The sequence below is a fragment of the Pterocles gutturalis genome, unplaced genomic scaffold (assembly GCF_000699245.1).
Source record: "Pterocles gutturalis isolate BGI_N339 unplaced genomic scaffold, ASM69924v1 scaffold7521, whole genome shotgun sequence".
In the NCBI taxonomy this organism is placed as follows: Eukaryota; Metazoa; Chordata; class Aves; order Pterocliformes; family Pteroclidae; genus Pterocles; species Pterocles gutturalis.
Genome location: NW_010097707.1, coordinates 30,355 through 47,494, shown reverse-complemented (window position 1 = coordinate 47,494; position 17,140 = coordinate 30,355). Strand labels below are relative to the sequence as shown.

At 37.6% G+C, this 17,140-nt stretch overlaps 1 protein-coding gene across 1 annotated transcript in view; it reads left to right on the top strand.

Annotated features, from left to right (window-relative positions):
* The window catches only part of LOC104469577 (ATPase family AAA domain-containing protein 2B-like), a gene marked incomplete at its 5' end in the record, with an annotated part of 21,612 nt that extends 8,745 nt beyond the window's left edge, over window positions 1-12,867 (top strand). The window contains 4 exons of the mRNA XM_010084176.1: window positions 8,105-8,800; window positions 10,046-10,173; window positions 11,334-11,462; window positions 12,826-12,867. Of these exons, the coding sequence (XP_010082478.1) occupies window positions 8,105-8,800; window positions 10,046-10,173; window positions 11,334-11,462; window positions 12,826-12,867 (995 nt within the window). The remainder of the gene's footprint in view (window positions 1-8,104; window positions 8,801-10,045; window positions 10,174-11,333; window positions 11,463-12,825) is intronic.
* Between the last annotated feature and the right edge of the window lie 4,273 nt (window positions 12,868-17,140).

The window sequence follows — 17,140 nt, the reverse complement described above, 5'->3', positions numbered from 1 at the left end:
TGACTACGGTGATGCCTTATCAAAGGGCATGGCAGACCAGACGCCATGTGATTTTTGTTATTTTAACTATTTTCTGCCTTCTAGACTAGTTCTGAATTTGGATGCAGAATTTGGATACTGGCACATTAACAATCATCCAGATGCTAACAATAAAATCCTGGTAGCCACTGATGTTTTGTCACAAATCCTACACTTGCTACTGTTTTCTTTTCTCCTTCTGATCTTCAGAAAAGGAATTTGACTTGGATTAATTTCACTTGAGATAGAGGCAAGTACTAAACTTGAAAAACACCATTAATTTTTTTTTTTTTTTAAATTTGGGGACTTCTTTACTCAGAGCTGAGACAACTATTTCTCTTTGTTTCTTTTATCATTCTGTTCTTAGTAGTGTAGGAGTTGACATTCTGGATGAGAGTGGTTTGATCTCCTATATCTGACGCTGGCTTCAACCAGATGCTTTAAAAGGAAGTTGCAAATATTTGAGAAATAAAATGAGAATACCATGAGAAATAAAATCATGCCTGATTTTGAAGGAAATACCAACTTAGCTGATTCAAAGTTGTGCATCATTACTTTTAAAACCCATAGGCATTGTAAGTGGTCTAAATTAAAATGTCATTTAGTGAATTTGAGGGAGTTCTAATAAATCCTGACTGCCTGTTCTTTTTTGGGATCCTATGAAACTTTTGGACTTGGTGATATCTAATGGCAAAGAAATTTCCTTTCATCAGTGTTGAATACCTGCCTCTTGAATTAGTCAAATGTCTTTTTTCTCTGACAGAGGGCAAAGAGGGTCCTACAACTTAGATGATCGGTGACTTTTTTTATATTCTCTTGTTTTTAATCTAACTCAGTAGTGCAAGACTGCTCAGCCTCTTAAGAAGATTTTGCTGGAAGGCATTATCACCACCTTTCTTACAAACATGATAAAAAGGGAAACTTCTTAGAAAACATGTTTTTAATGAATTCTTCTAAAATTATTTTTTTCCCGTAAGTGGTATGCACAAGTGATGTAATAATAAACAGTTTTCAGACCTTTTAGATGCATCCTACTCCTTACTGTCCTTTGAAAACTGTGTCAACGTTTGCTTTAAATTGTTTAAAGACTTGGTGTAAAGTGTTTTATCTGCAGAGGTTGTTGATTTTCTTGTGTTTATTACCCATTTCTTAACTTCCATTTGTTGTTTTTTTTTTCTAATGTTGCCTCTTTGACACAGAAACCAACCAGCAGCCATGAGCCTTTTAGATATGTGATATAAATGAATGCTGCAACCTCTACTGAATGTAATTTTAATTAGAGTGGGAGGCTCTTCTCTGCTTGTGAAGTTGCAGGAGAACTTTGCATTTGTTCATGGCTCTCTTGCAGCAGGGAAGGTGTCATTCAGTAGTCCTTAAGAGCCAGCTGAATGTACTGAAAATGTAAATAGCTGTAATAGCTGCTATTGTACAAAGCTACTCAGCAGAGGGAAAATGAGCAGATCTATAGAAGTGGAAAGTGCAAAACTGATCTCCACAGGTGATACTAATCTGATTGTCTCTTCTCTTTTGACTTCATTTTTCTCTTTAATTTTCCTTTGTGACTGTCTTGTCGTGTGCTTTACTAACATAATTACTCTGGTTTCCTGTAAATTATATTTTTAGCTTGGTTTCCCAATAAATTAATAATTGTGGTCTCTGTCCATCTCTGGTCCCCTAATAACTTCTGCATCATTTAGCCGGGTTCAGGCAGATTTCACAGGAGCTGAGGGCTGAAAGACTAGATTCCTGCAGGTTTTGTGAAAATTGGTAGCTGGATAAATCTACGTATCTACTGAAGGAAAAGGCTATAGATTGAAAATGGTATTTCCCTGTTCTGTCTGGCCTTGTTAGCTGATCAGTTAAAATATTTTATTGGCCAGGCATGGCATGCACATCTCAGATGTAGTATATTTTGTGTCCTGTTCAGCTGGGGTGGGGAGGAACAGAAGATATTGTGAGAGTTTTGTTAGAAACATTGGGAAGAGCTTGAGTTGAGAGCATTATAGGGGATGACAGGGGAAGGCAGTTGAGGGGGGAGAAAATGATGGGGATACTGCAGCCAAGATTTTTTTGGAAACATGCTTCATCTCCTTCTTACGGAACTTGACTTCTTGTTGAGTAGAAGTGCCCAGGTTCTTCAAGTATTTGGTCACATGACATAATCTGTCATATATGCTGATGAAGATTATAAATATGTTAAGTTGCTGCGTCCAACTGTTTTAATGTATTTGTCAGGTCTGTGCCTCGAGTGCCTTCCGTCTAGGTGAAGAAAATGACATGTCTTTTAGGCGTTAGTTCCACAGGTACTTCAAGCTGGTCAAACTGCAGGTTACTACTAAAGGTCCTGTCTTGCCTTTTCACTGGTTGCATCTTCCCACCATCTCTCCTGTGCCAGCAGCGTGACTCATGAGTTGGAAAGCTTAGTTGGGGAACTGAAGATGTTGAAAACTAACCCAGAAAAAACCCCACAACATTTCAGACGGATTTAGTTCTCTTATCTGTTTTACTGCAGGAACAGTAGTGCCGGCACAAATGAGGTAGTGGAAATGCTATAGCTGGCTTTGGAGGGAGAAATGGCTTTGTCTGTTAGTGGAAGCTGGCACCTCATTTTGCTTTTCAAGCCATTGTGGAACTGTGCTCTGTTCTTTCTTGCTGCTTATCTCTGACTGCAGTTTGGGACTTTGTGACTAAAAACTCCAGAGACTTTCAAGTGGACTATTCAGTGGCCCTTGCTAAGGAACGTGGAGCTACTGGAAACAGCTAAATTACTGTGGCAGATACGTAGATATCCTGGATGCTGCCTAAGAGCACAAATTGCTGGTAATAAGTGCTTTCTCAAGGCTTTGAGTTACTTTACACACAAGACATCAGACAAGTTTAGGGTTTTGATCATGGAAGAAAAACTTGAAACACGTGTATGGCTTCAAGTGGTTCTTGATGATACTGCAGACAGAAGATCTAGATCCATGGTGATCTTGCTTGCCATGAGAATCTCCTTTGGATCTTAATCCCCAGGAATTCTTAATGGAATAAAGGTAAAACCAGAGAATCTGTTTGATGGATGTGAGTTTTATCATTTAGTGACAGAGGATTCACACTCTCTGATGGACTTCTAAGCAGTGAAGAGGCATATAGGGGTTGTCTTTTCTGCAGCATAAAGTGAAGTTGTTAGCCTCCACTGATACTGTACGGCACTCTACTGTAGTAGGCAAACTACAGAAATGTCAAGAAAAACGCATCTGCTTTGACTGCTACATCTTCTCATTAGAGTTCCTTCACATTAAGGCAAGCAGACTTGCTTATTAATGATTGACAGTCAATGAATCTTCTAATTACGTCTGCTTCCTTTTCCAACTGTTAATGTTATTTCTGGATAGTCTGCAGATCTGTCACTGTACTGCTGGATTTAAGGGACAGCAAGAGTGTATACCTCAACTTTGAAGTTTCTGTACCATTGACCCGTGTTTTGGAGATCTGTTTCAGACAACTCTTAAAATTGCATCCCAACATAGGAACGGAAGAATTGAGAAACCTCACTTACTGCTTAACAGAATGTAGAGTAAATTTGTATTCAGTGATTAATTACTTTGTGTTACATCACACTTTTAAAAAATGCCGTCTGCATAGACTGTGTAGCTTAGGTGAAAAAAGAAAAAGCAGGGAAGGCTTGTTTTTGATACCCACTTGATGTGAACCCAAGTGAAATATTATGTGTGACTCGTGGTCAAACAGGTGTTTATTGCCATTAAAAATTCTGAATAATGATTTACAAAAAAAGCAAACCAGAAAGAAGCTAGAACTGAAGTGAGGATCCCTGTGGCAAATCTATAGAGGTTTTGTGAAGATTATAGAGAGAAGAGTTCAGCAATTCAGAAGGCAAGTGAAGGTATTCATGTGTGAATAATTGGTATTATAATAGTTTGAGTTATAGAAACTCAGTTCTGTGAAGCAGGATTCCTCTGACAATAGTATTTCTACTGCCTCTGGCACAAATACTGCCAAAAGGCTGGATATCAACGGGTAGATTTCAGATGAGTAGTTATAAATGAAGTAATTGAAAAGGCATTAAGGTGTTATCTTGCAATTGTATATACTCTGTTAATTTTTTTAACAAAGTTAACTTGAAGTTTTTCTTCTGTAAATAGCTATCCCATTCTGTTACTCACTGAAAACTTTGATGTGTCACGAATCATACTGACTGTAAAATAAAAAGTGTGGGATTCTGCTCTTGTTAGTTTACAGTCTTATACTAACATTAAGGTAGAGGAGAGGGGACTCCAGGTTAAGTTTATTTTTTATCAGCTATCCACTAACCCACTACTTCCTGCCCATTAGTCCTTTAATTTTGCATCAGTTTTACCCTGTGGTAGCTCCTTCCTTTTTGAATAATATTCAACTGTCTTGCAAGATTCAGAGATAAATTTTACTCTTTCCTGCCCCATAGAACAGCCTCTCAGGTCCGTGTTATTCTCGCAGTAGTGCCTTTTTCTATACAGTGAATATAAAGATGATGAATCAATCTAGATGATGAAATCTGATGCTGACCTCTACATTTCATTGCATGGTTCCTTGCTCCTCCTACTTGTACCACTCCCTTAGCTTTACTGGGGAAATTTGTCAGGACAGAAAGACTGGTAGTGGGGTTTGTTTTTTAAATGTTGTATTCCTTGCTCAACTTTTCACTCTTCCTAGAGGCTTGGTTGGCTGTATAAAAGAAAAAACTGTGTAAGGATGTTATGGGTGCAAAGGACCTGGAACCAAAATTTCTTCTTGTATCCCCAAAGACATTCCTTTGCCCAGAGCAGTACAGCCTAGATGAGAACAAAAAGGCGTCATTTAGAGGGAGCAGTTTAAATGTGAAGATGAGGTTATTTTTGATATGATCAAGAAGGTAAACACTGGTGAAGGGGCTCAAAGATGTATTAGGTAAGGGACTAAGAATCTCACTGAAGTAATGAAAATGATGTGGGCAGCTTTGTGTTAAATAAATTCAAATGAGAGGTTTAGGTGGGTTTACGAAAGCCCGAGGAGAAAAGGCTTCAGTGGTTGGGATGGAAGGGGTTGAAAGTATGAAGGCTTTTATTTGAATGAAACGGGGGGAAAGCTGGTTCTTAGAAGTATAGGGACAAAAAGAATCTGGATTTTAGAAGTGTTGGTCACCTGTTGGTTACAGGTCTGGGTGGCTCAAGTGATGATGGTACTGCCCTGAAATAGGAACTGGTTAAAGAGGCTGGGAGGGAAAAACGTTAGCATTAACTGTTAATGTGGGTGAAAAGCCAAAGTAGCTAGATTATTTCTTTTGTCAGTACAAATACTATTAAATGTTAGGAGGGCATGTTCTGCAGTGTCTGGCAATGAAGTGCTGTTCTTTCCTGAATCTCAGGAGTTGGTTGGAGGTATCAACTTTTTTTTTTTTAACATTGTGACATAACACCAGTTTTATAATAATAGCAATGTTTCAACCAAAGCTCTGTTTTGTGTGCATGCTTTGATGAGGTAGCTGAAAAATTTCCTGCATTTACTGGTTTTGATGCAGTGTAAACTTCAGAATTCCTGGGAGGACATCTTCTGTGGCACTACTTGTGGTTGCTTTGTCCTAATTAAAAACAGCAATAAAAACCGACATGCACAACGTATGTTTGAATAGTACTGCATGAGAGAGGGTGAGTGAGCTGGACTTGCTGACTGTCCTCTAGGAAGACTTGAAATTTAATGATATGTGTAATACAAGGATTAATTCCATTTTACTTTAGTGTGATTTCTCCCACACTTAGGAATTTTAGGAATGTACCTGTGTGTTTAGGCAAATTATGGGTTCTCATCCCAGGGAGAACTCACAGGGTGGACAAAGTGGATGCACTAGTAAAATGGGCATTTTTAAAGTACAATTTGTTGATACAACAAATGTCAAATTTATTTGACATCGTATCTAACTGTTACAGCAAAGTCAGACAAAAAAGCCAAAATCAGTGTATCTTTAAAAATGTCAATTTTTTTATTAGTTTGTACACTTCAGGACATATTAGATTTCCTTTAAAATACTTTTACTCCCCTTTTGGGTTTTATTTACCCATCTTTGGAGTTGACCTGAGGCTAAACCCATTGCCTAATAGGAGATTTTAAGTTTCTATCTCCCTGTTTAGTTTCAGGTTTGCTACTTCTATTATTAACAAAAATCTCTTGCGCAACCTAGGGGAAGATTACATGAGCTCCTGAAAAATTACATGAATAGGTTGTGGTTTGTCATCAGTAAAACAGTGACACTGACTGTAGAAGCCGCTATCAAATCTACAAAATAGTTGGTGAAAGGGGATTTTTCTCCATTATTTGTAGCAATAAATACACATTCCATGTGCAACTGTCTTATTGCAATGTGGTTGTACCTTTAGATGGCTTTAAAGCTAACAGGTTAAGATTCATTCCTAATGTAGTAGTTAAACTACCTGCTTACATATGCCACTCGTGGGGAAGGACTTCTGAAATACAACTGTGCTTCTCTGAGCTTCTGTGAATTAATTCTCGACACTTTTACCTACGTAGTGCTTGTATCTTCAAAGCAAGATCTTTGTAACAGTGTGAGGTTGGCAGGCACAGATCTAGGACTTAATACTCCATAAATCAAAGCGACCTACAAATAGCAAGAACATTATTGAGGTGCTCAGCACAGGAGGTCATTTTGAAATGGAAGAAAATTTGTTAATCGCTGGTAACTGTTGGCTGTGATTTTCAATTAAAATCACTGTCCTGCAACATCAGCAATTTTGCAAAAATATGAGCAGTCTGCATCATCACTTGAATTTGAAGGTAGAAGTTCCAGTTTTTCCTAATCTCTTCCTTAGTCTTCTGAGCTCTGTCTTGTTAGTGCTCGTGAACATTGACCATAGTATTAGGTTTGAATGGTCTTCGTTCTGTATTTGCTGATCATATTGCAGATGTGCCCCAAAACTCTTCTAGATTGATGCCTTTGTTGTATCTCACTGCAAATACGTTAGTAAAAAAAAAAAAAAGCCTTTTCTGAAAAAAAGTTCATTATGTGATTTTTTCAAAGGCACAGAAAGTACCAATAAGAAATAGGAGAAATGAAGAAGGAAGGATGCAGAAGTAATGACAAAAGGATCACATGCCCATGTTGCTTCAAGGCATAATATGGAGTGAAGGCATTGGTGATGAGGCTAATTTAAGGACCTGTGCTTCCCCTTTTGCGTACAGACTCGTTGCATAAATGCAGATGTTTGTGAGGTCTTGCTATGGGCAGGGTTGCTAAATGGTCTGGGTCTAAAACAAAGTTCCTCGTTTTTTAAAACCACATTTTGTCAGTGCAGTGAGCTTGAGTACAGAGATGGGAATGAAAGGAAGACTGAGAAGATTTAGCTAATTTAAACAGTGAAGATGTCTTTGAATTGACAATGGACATAAACTGAAATGAGAGGCGCTGACTGGATATAGGGCAAAAAGCCTTTTCTCTGTTGTGACAATTATGGATTGGTACAGAATGCCCGTGAAGGTCACTTAGGCTGCATCCATGGAGGTTTTCAATACATGGCTGGATAAAGCAGCCTGGTTTGCCGTCATAGCTGATCCTGTTTTGAGTAGTAGGTTGGACTTGAGACTTCCTGATGTCCCTTACAACCTGAATTATTCTGTGAATCCGTGGATTGCACTTCCATTTGTTTTGTTATATGTTTTCAGATCACTGAGGTTCTAAATAAGGAAAATGAGAATAATTGTCTTTAGAGTCTGCATTGCCCAAATGAGAATGACTGACTGACTTCTACGTCATCACTTAGCTGTTTTCTTTTAGTGTTTTACTTAAAATAGATCAAGTAGGAAAGGCTAGCAAGTCGTCTTTGTTTCCATAGTCTAGAGTAGGAATTGTGTACATGATTGAGTGTTCACTCTTTATACTTCTGGAAGTCCTTGGTATGTGTAATTTGCTCACATTGAAATCAACAGACAGATTGCTTTTTCCTTGAAATGTGAACACATTTGATTGCCTCACACACTACAGCATATTCTGATATCCCATTCTGTTTACTAAGAGGTACCTGTGCATCTAAAACTTTATTTTCTTTTCATTGTACTTCAGTTCGAATAAGGAGGAAATCAAGACGGCGCTCACAGTGGGGCAAAGGCATTATTAAGAAGAGGAAAGTCAATAATTTAAAGAAAGATGAAGATGATGCCAAGTTTGCTGATGATGAAAATCATGGAGAGGACAGTAAATTGCTGGAAAACGGAGAGCTAGAGATCAGCACTGGCTGCATTGAGGAGAATGGGGAGGAAACAGGAGATCTCTCTATGACGAATGATGAATCCTCTTGTGATATTATGGATATAGATGCAGAACAGAGGCTTAACAATGGGACATCAGGAAAGGAGAACAACTTTGCATCCACAGAAGAAGAGAGTTCAAATGAATCTCTGTTAATAACTGACAGTGTTACCCTGGGTGCTGAAAAGGAGTTAAGGAAGGACTCTACATCGAAAGAGGACTGTGTGAATGGAGAGACATCTGTACACCACTCAGAGGGTGTACCTGTTCCAGCGTGTCATAATGGGAAAATTGAATCAGTTGTTGCTGTGTCACCCTGTGACAACAGTGAAGGGTCTAGTAACAAGCAAAAATCTTCATCTGAAGATCACCCAAAGGAGAAAATGGAGGCTTCCAGTGAAAGTCAAGGAGCTGATCTAGTGAAAGTTGACTTACCACATTGCAGCAATAATGAAAAAACACTACAGAGCACAGACACGGAAACTAAAGATGCTGAAGCAGATAAAGAAGGTATAGGTTGTTTTGAATGTTTCTGTACTTATCTTAGTGTCAAAGTATCATTGACATTGGCTGAAAGACCATAGGAATGCAGAATGTGTTCCTTTAAAAACATTTGCTCATAGCAAAAGTTAAAGCAGCTTAACTCAGAGCGAAAGCCAGATAAACCATTGTTTATCTGTTGGAGAAGGTATCTGGCTTCGGAGTTACAGTCAACACAGTAACAGTGCAGCAAAAAGATAAGGAGAAGGGAAATCCTGGTGGTGCATAAAAGAAGGGGCTACGTCCTTTGAAGACAAGAAACATAGCTTCCTCGGGGAAGAGAAATAAAAGCCTTATGCATGATTGCCTTTTTAATTAGCTTTTCAGAATTATCTAAAAGAGTGAAATCTTTACTTCAGAAGTTAGCACTGAGATTTACAAAGTAAATGAGCTTTAATGAGAGATCTGAATTATGAGAATATCACTATATCCATATTGTCTGTGTTTGTACATACATATTTTCTCTAAGGGTAAGGAGAATAGTAGAAGAAAGTTCCTCAGGATATCAGAAGAAGAGTATGATGTATGTTAAGAACCTTCACATTTCTAAATTTAGTAGATGAATTTTGTATATGTTAAGGATGGTTATAATAACGGGGTCCTCAGGAAAAAAGGCATTTTGAATAATTGAGGACGAGAAAAAACAGTGAATGAGTGTAGGGAGAGAATCAGGAAATCTACAAATATTGTTCTCCACAACAAGATCAGACAACAGCTTTAGTACAGAGGTGGATGAGAACAGAAATATGTCACAAAAGCATGAAGTTTCAGGGACAGAGCTGATGCTAGAATTACTGTGGTGATGAAAACATGAGATGCTTTGGAGAGAAGATGAGGATTTGATTTACTTACTCAGAAAGATTTTGAGCGTTAGGTTCATATCTGAACTTCCCTTAGAAGCTGTATAATTTGAATTTGCTAAGTAGAAATGATAGAATGGGAAAACTCTTTCAGTGACATTCAGTTTTCTGTTGGGACTTTGGAGTTCAGTTTTAAAGATTACCAGTTTCACGTGTGTTTTCTAAACTGTGATTTTATGCACCTATAAATGTTGAGAATTATGCAGAGCTGATGAATAGTGTGCACTGCTACAGTCATGCTTGCTTGGTTCAAAAAAGCTCAACAAACCAAACATGCAAAATCAAGCCCAAGTGAGGAAACAAGCTCTTCATTTTAAGAGACTGACGGTGCTGATAATTGGTTTTCAAATTACAGGTATATTCAAAAGCAAGAAAACACGAAAAGTCACTATGGAACAGTCAAAGCCCACAAGTTTGGAGCAGGTCCCAGAGCAACCATCGGATCCCGTACCTGCTGTAGTTGTTGACCATGACAGACTAAAGGTAATGGAATGGAAAAATAAATTCAACTGTTAGCGAACTTAATGAAAAATGCTTCATTTCTCCGTTCTGAAGCAACACTTCCTTTATTTTTGACTGCAAACAGGTATTACGGCAGCAGTAACCTCTGAAAACGATTTGTCCATCAGTGTTTTTTTTGTATGAAAAGTTAAGAAAACTGCTGAATCCTTACTGTCCCATCATTACTATCTTTACAAATCCAGTAATGGCACAGCAGTCCATTATTTTAATTGCGATTTTTGCAGGTACTCGTATGTGTTAATTGGACATGCCAGTTACTGAGGAACTGCTGGGTGCCTAGTAATTAGGAGTTAACATCATCTTTTCCCTTCCCGTGTATGTATACTTGATGGAAAGAACTGTTAGTGGATTGGAAAGCAAATTGGAATTTGTGCTGATGTTTTGGCATCATAGACTGAACCCCTGCTAGTTAATTTTCTTTCAGTTTTGTCTCTTTTTATGCAAAGTTACAACAAAATTTACTGTCTTCTGTTGTAGAAACTAGCTTGACCTACTATGAAATGTAGATCCCATTTGTTGTGGAGTACAGATGATAATCTCTTTGGAAACAATAGAAGTGTTATAAGATGAAAAAAATTCTTAAGTTTTAGTCTCTGCTACTATGTAAAATACACACTTCCACCTTCTGTTTATGAGCAGTTTTACGTGTGTTGTCCCCCATTTCTTTTATTGCACCATTTTTCAACATTTGTGGAATTCCAAATGTGTTTCCATTTGGTACTTCTTTCAATTTCATGCCAATGCAAGTTCTTAAAAACATCTGCTTTAGCTATGAAGGCAGTTTCTTTTGTTTGCTTTGTCACAATTATTAATAAAGATTAAATAGGATGAAGTATTGTTCAAACAGAACAAACATTGCTCCAGCTGTACCAAGTATAAAATCTAAGTCAGGAAAAAAAAGTGTGTGTATAAGCAGAGAAGTGAAAAGAGACGTTGAGTCCTTTTTTGGATCTACATGGAAGCAGTGGCCTTACTGATATCCAGCTCTGGTCCTTTTTGTTTGTATGTATCCCTCCAAAATAAGGCTTCAGAAGGAGATTGCATTTCTGATTTGTCCTTTAAAAAATCAAAACCAATGATCATAAAAACCCTCTTAACTTCACCTTTTGTTGTTCCAACAGAAACTGCTTGATTTAGTGGTTAAGAAAAGTGACAACATGACTGTTGACCAACTTGAGAGATTGTATTCGCTCCTCAGTCAGTGCATCTACAGACATCGTAGAGACTATGACAAATCGCAACTTACAGAGGTGACGTTGTACAGTTTATTCTTTATCTGAATTTTGTGAGATGGGTTTTTCAAGAACTAAGTTAATCTATCAATTTGTTGTTGTACTAGCAGGCAAAAGCTTTAAATAGACTTTGAGGAAGTTATCTATAAACAGAAGTTTAGTGTAGTAATGACTTAAAAAACAGAGGTTGGTTCTAATAATACTTTTCTTGGGAAAAGATTAAGGTTTTAACCTAAAAGAATGGATGAAAAAGAGGAGAGAATACAGCAGAATGGAGAAGCACATGCTAGCAGAATAAAAATGGAGTAGAAGCATTTTCCACATTTGTGGTATAAATAACAGTGGATGTAAAGTGGCTGCTTTATAGGCACACCGAGCTGACATTGCTGTGGTTGCCCTTACTTGTGTTGGCATAACTAGGCCATAAAAAATTACATACCTCTGCTCCATGCATTTGCTGATAGTGACTTTTGTAAAAGACCTTAAAAGTTTGCAGACTTTCTCTAGATGGGTAAGGATACCCTTGGGAAGGTCCAGTACAGTGTGATGTAAGCCAGTGTCTGCTTTGCTGTCATCCTTTGCCTCTGAAGTGTTTGATATCAGAGGCGTCCTGTCTGCATCCACAGTAAGTTGGTAATTTGACCATTGGTGTAGGCTGATCATAACTCTGGACGTTCATTCCCTCCAACATCATTGTTCTACCCATAGAGGGGTTTGGATCAGCTTGCTGATTCAACTGATAACCAACTGTACTGAAAAAAGGACAATTTCTAGTTTCCAGTTGGATCACTGAATATTTTTCTCCATAAATATTTTACAACAAAACCTGGAAAGGCCTTAGCATAGGGTATTGTAGAGTTCTGCAAAATACTTTTCAGACCATTTTCATGCTATTGCTCTGCCATCTTCACCTAAACATATGTTGAAAGTCTGTGCCAAATGTTAGGTAGATTAAAAAGACATTTATCCAGCAGGAGTGCTGGATCTTTACTTTAATTCTCCAAACTGTACAGCTATGTGTTTACAGCTGGGTCACCTATACCATAAGTGTACAGTAAGACTTGAATTCATGCAGTGTGCCATTGAAATACTTTCTTAATACATATTGAGTACATTAATTATGTAAGTGACCCTAATACACTTTGATTTTCTCATGGACTGTCATAATGGAGCGCTTTTCTGCATTAATACTTCTTTAATTAGTTTCCTCTTTTACCATGTTTTGCTGGGAGATAGCTAATAAACAGAAGTGTCTGTTTTTCTATTAATTATTTGTTCAGATTAAAAAAAAAAAAGCCCAGTAAAGTAAATACGATTATGTAATGTAATGTATTCCTGTCTCTTATATTTATGTATAATTGCTGCTCTGTGTCTCTTGCAGGAGATGGAAAGAACAGTTCATGTGTTTGAAACATTCCTGTGAACTCGTCGAGATGGGTGGGTTTATCCTCTCAAACTGCTCACGGGAGAGCAGTCCTCTGAGCCATTCAGTTTCCATTTGCACCAAGTATGTGCAGAGCCTTGGTCTTAAGTGCTCTCTCTTTTTTGTTTCTGTTGAATTTGGTGCTATTGTCTCAGGTACCTGAAACCAACCAGCCTACAAGAACCAAACGGAACTTCATATAGTTGTATCTGATATAAATAAAGAATACAATGCCACAGCTTGGAGATTTTTTGGTGCTACAGAAACTGTTCTCATTTCTGCTCTTGTTCACTCTACATGCATTATCTTTGGGGAAACTTCAGGCAAAGTGGAGACCAACGCATACAAGAGAACTGGAAAGAGCAGATCTAAGTTGAATATTTTTAAACAGGCAACCTTTTTTTAATTTTTTTTTTCCAATTTTTCTCTCCTCTGGGGTAATGGACAAAAAAAAATCTGTTCTAAAGAAGGCAATGATGCATTGTGATAGGAATCTTGAGTAACTGGATGTACAGTAATTTGAAGATGAGGCTCTCTAGAACTGCCTTTAATGTGCCTTTGAGTCAATTGAGAAAGATAAGGCTAATCAATTGGTTTGGATTATAGCAAATGGGAATGTTAGAAAGCTGTCTTCAGAATGAAGATCTCCAAAAGGATGATTTGGATTGTCTTCATTGGATGGCAACCGGTATTATGGTTCTATAATGCCTGTCTTACTCTACAGAACTAAACTAAGACACACTGAAAAAGCCACATACTTTACCAAAATGGTGATATTCCTTCTTCATTGGTATATATTTGTTTTAGAAACAAGTTACACAGTGAAACTCTTCTAGGTTGCTATAAATTAAGCATTTTCCCACCATCTCTTTGTTTTCCATTTTGAATTCTTTAAGAAAACCGAGCTTAATACTGGTAGGTTTCTTTCTGAAGGAAGTTCCATGTTTGTAATATAGCTTGGACTGTGCAGTGCAGGTAAGAAGATGCTATAGTTGATCAAAGTCCTGGAGCCCAAACTCACTTGAAGACTTAAACTAGGCTTCACAACTTGGTCCATGCAAAGCATTGTTAATGTGGGGGGATTGGAGGACAGCCTTTTGAATCGATCTGTTCGGACCCAAGTTCTCTGGGTCTGAATTGTATAGTTCAAAACCTTTCCTTTCTGGAAACTGGAGAGAACAGGCTAGGCAGTCTCAAGAAAGCTCAGTACTAAAACATTAGCTGGGCTGATCGATTTCAAACCTGCGTGGAAAGTGTTCTAGAGAAGTTGGCTGGTGTTACCATCGTTAACCATTCGTTGTGACTGTCCCTACGTAGCTGCGGAAGTGTCTTTCCAGAAATATGCAACACAGCGTGATTAGTTTTTAATTAGAGAAAACAGTCTTGGACTACTGCAGAGATACTGAGCTACCTCAGCTTTTTGTCTTTTAGTTACCAACAGTGTTTATGGAGGACTGTAATTGCTCTGCTCCTATTTACAAGCTGAAGCTAAGGTACTTGTCTTCACCTCTACGGCTAATAGTAGTGTAGCGCTGCAGAGAAACAAAACACGGGCCTTCGGCTACTGCAGTAATCCAAAGTGCTTTGTATATTATGGTTAAACATAATTCTATCTTAGATCTTTTTGTCCCCTGAATGCCACTGTTTTTCTTTATAGCTGATGGCAGAAAAAGGTTTTAAGCATTCATGTACATCTAGTTACACCTTCTAAATGCAACCCATGCAGAAACACTGTATTTTGTAGGTGGGAAAGTGCGATTAAAAACAACAAAAACAAGCAGAAAACACATGTTAAATGAGATTCTTTGATCTCAGATTTGATTATGGGATTTTTTTTTCCATGTTTCATTTAGTATTTATTAGCATCATACCTGTTTGAGATATTTTTGTGTCTGGTACATTAACAGCATTTTGTATTTTGATGGAAATTGTTACAAACTTTAAGATTTGATTAAATAAAATGTAGCAGATTTTTTGTAGCAAGTTTCTGATAAAAGGGTTTTTTGCAAGTCTCAGGTTCTTGCTGCAGAATTTTTTAAAAATATTTATTCCAGTTTCACTTACTCAAAGAAGTTTTTGTTCAAGTAACAGCAGCACTTGTGGAAGATAAAACTGCATACATTTTTAAGAAGATAATAAATTTATATGAATTAAAACAGTTGAGAATTTCAGTCACCAGTGAGTATGAAAAGCAAGTTTAAGCTAATGCCTAGCATTAAAAATGGTTCTAAAAGGTCAAGTTTCTAAAGGAAAATTTTTACTGTCAGTTGTTGATTGGGAAAAATCGTTAAGAGGCAACTTTACTAATTGAGGAAGCTGCCAAGTTGTTCTAGAGAAAAGTAGCTGATATCAGATGTTCTAGTGGACAGCTTACCTAAAATGATCTACTCGCCTTCCTAGCCCAAATAACCACACTTCAGTTTTGTTTTCCTTTACAGATGTCTGGTGGTTATAGAGTTTAAAACAGCTGTTAATCTATCCACGTGGTCTCAACTTGTTTACTCTTTGTATGTTTTTAATTTTTTTTTGCCACATAGCACTGGCAAGAGTTTGTACAAATTGACCTCTCTTCCTTGTTTCTTGTTGTGAAAATTGCAAATAAACTCCTGTGTGAGTCCTTCTGCTGGGGTCCACGAGATGTGGCCAGCCAGAAGAAAGGAGGTTTCTCTGGGGGGCTGGTGGGGCTGTCTTGGAGATAATAGAGTTGCTCTTGGGGGAGGTTGATGGCTATGGAGTTAATTGTATTTGCAAGCTTGAATCTCACCTGTGATTAATTTTTTTGTTTTGTTTTGTGTCCTCTGTATTGTTACTTGATTTCCTCATATGCCAATGTATTTATAGGAGTACTGTTTTTTGTAATATCTTGTCTTCCTTTTTTTTTTTTGTTTTGTTTTTAATTAATTTGGTGGGTCAGCTCTGGTTTTACCTTCAGTCTCCTGAATGGCAGCTCCTGCAGCTGATTGTCATTTATTTTGTTTTTATTTTATTTTGTAATCACAACATAAGCTTGAATTTGGGCTTGTACTTGCATCTTTTGTATCTTGTACATTGGGTTATTTAGACATTGGGGAGTCTTGTTTGGTTTCATTAACGTGTGTCTACTTTGTGGATTAAGTAGACTTCCTCCATCAACTATGGTATATTTTGGATTCTATAGTTTTATTCAGAACTGTGTTTAAATTGATGTTTTGCATTTTGACTTCCTTTTACGTTAGTTTGAAGTAAGTTATTTAATTTTTTTGAACTTCTGGAAATTTTGAACATTTACTGTAATTTGTAATATAACTGCTGTGAAATACTTGAATAAAGATGACAAGAAAACACAGCTTTAGCTCCTTCAAAAATGTATTTAAAAAAAATACTGCCTAATAGCCGACACCAGTCTTTTTCTTACCAGACCTCCTTGATTACGCCGTTCAGATGTTTTACTCTGGGATCTTGCTGTTTAGTTAAGTCGTAGTTTTGTATTTAGTGTTTGTCCATTAAAGAAAAGAAAAGCTCTATTACTAATTTTGACTGACAGAGTGAAATTAGCGTTGTACATTGGCGAGTGAACAATGTGGTTGTTGGGAAGTAATTCATGCAGAGCTGCTAGAGGTTATGCAAGGGAAGAATCAACTCGTCTTACTTGTTGGCAATTCATCCGGAGCTAACAAACTGCATGTGATGTATATAACGTGGAAGAGAGTATGAGAAGCTCTTCTGTAGATCTGTTACGGCCTCTCTTGAGGTTAAGAGACATGACACACCTGCTCATTTTCCTCTTTTCAATGTACCTTAAACTATAGGGCTCCTGGGCAAAAGACTGGTTGAGGAAAAGAGTAGTAGTAACTTATTTCACATCCGACTCCAATTCCACTTTTATATACAGCTTTGAAAGCACAATTCGATATTAAATCTATAACTTTTTATATAAATATAATAGCATAGTAATTGATCAGCGAGAGCCTAGGCTCATTTAGTATCCACACAGTCAGATGTGTTGGATTGATCTGAACGCCCTTGCAGATACCAGCACCACGCTGAACACCACCCAAGAGGTTTGCGGTCTGCAGGGTCTGAGGTCTTGCGTATCTGTTTCTGTCTTTCAGGAGCAGTGATGGCCACAGTAACGGAGAGAACAGTTTCAGGCCTGATTTCTGATGGTGGCTACAAACATAATCAGTCAAAAGGGACAAAACGGGGCTTTATTCGGGCATTGACAAAAGGATTCTTGTGAAAATACTTCGTGAACTTTGAGTGGTGCTTCAAAAGCATTAATTAGTGAGGAATA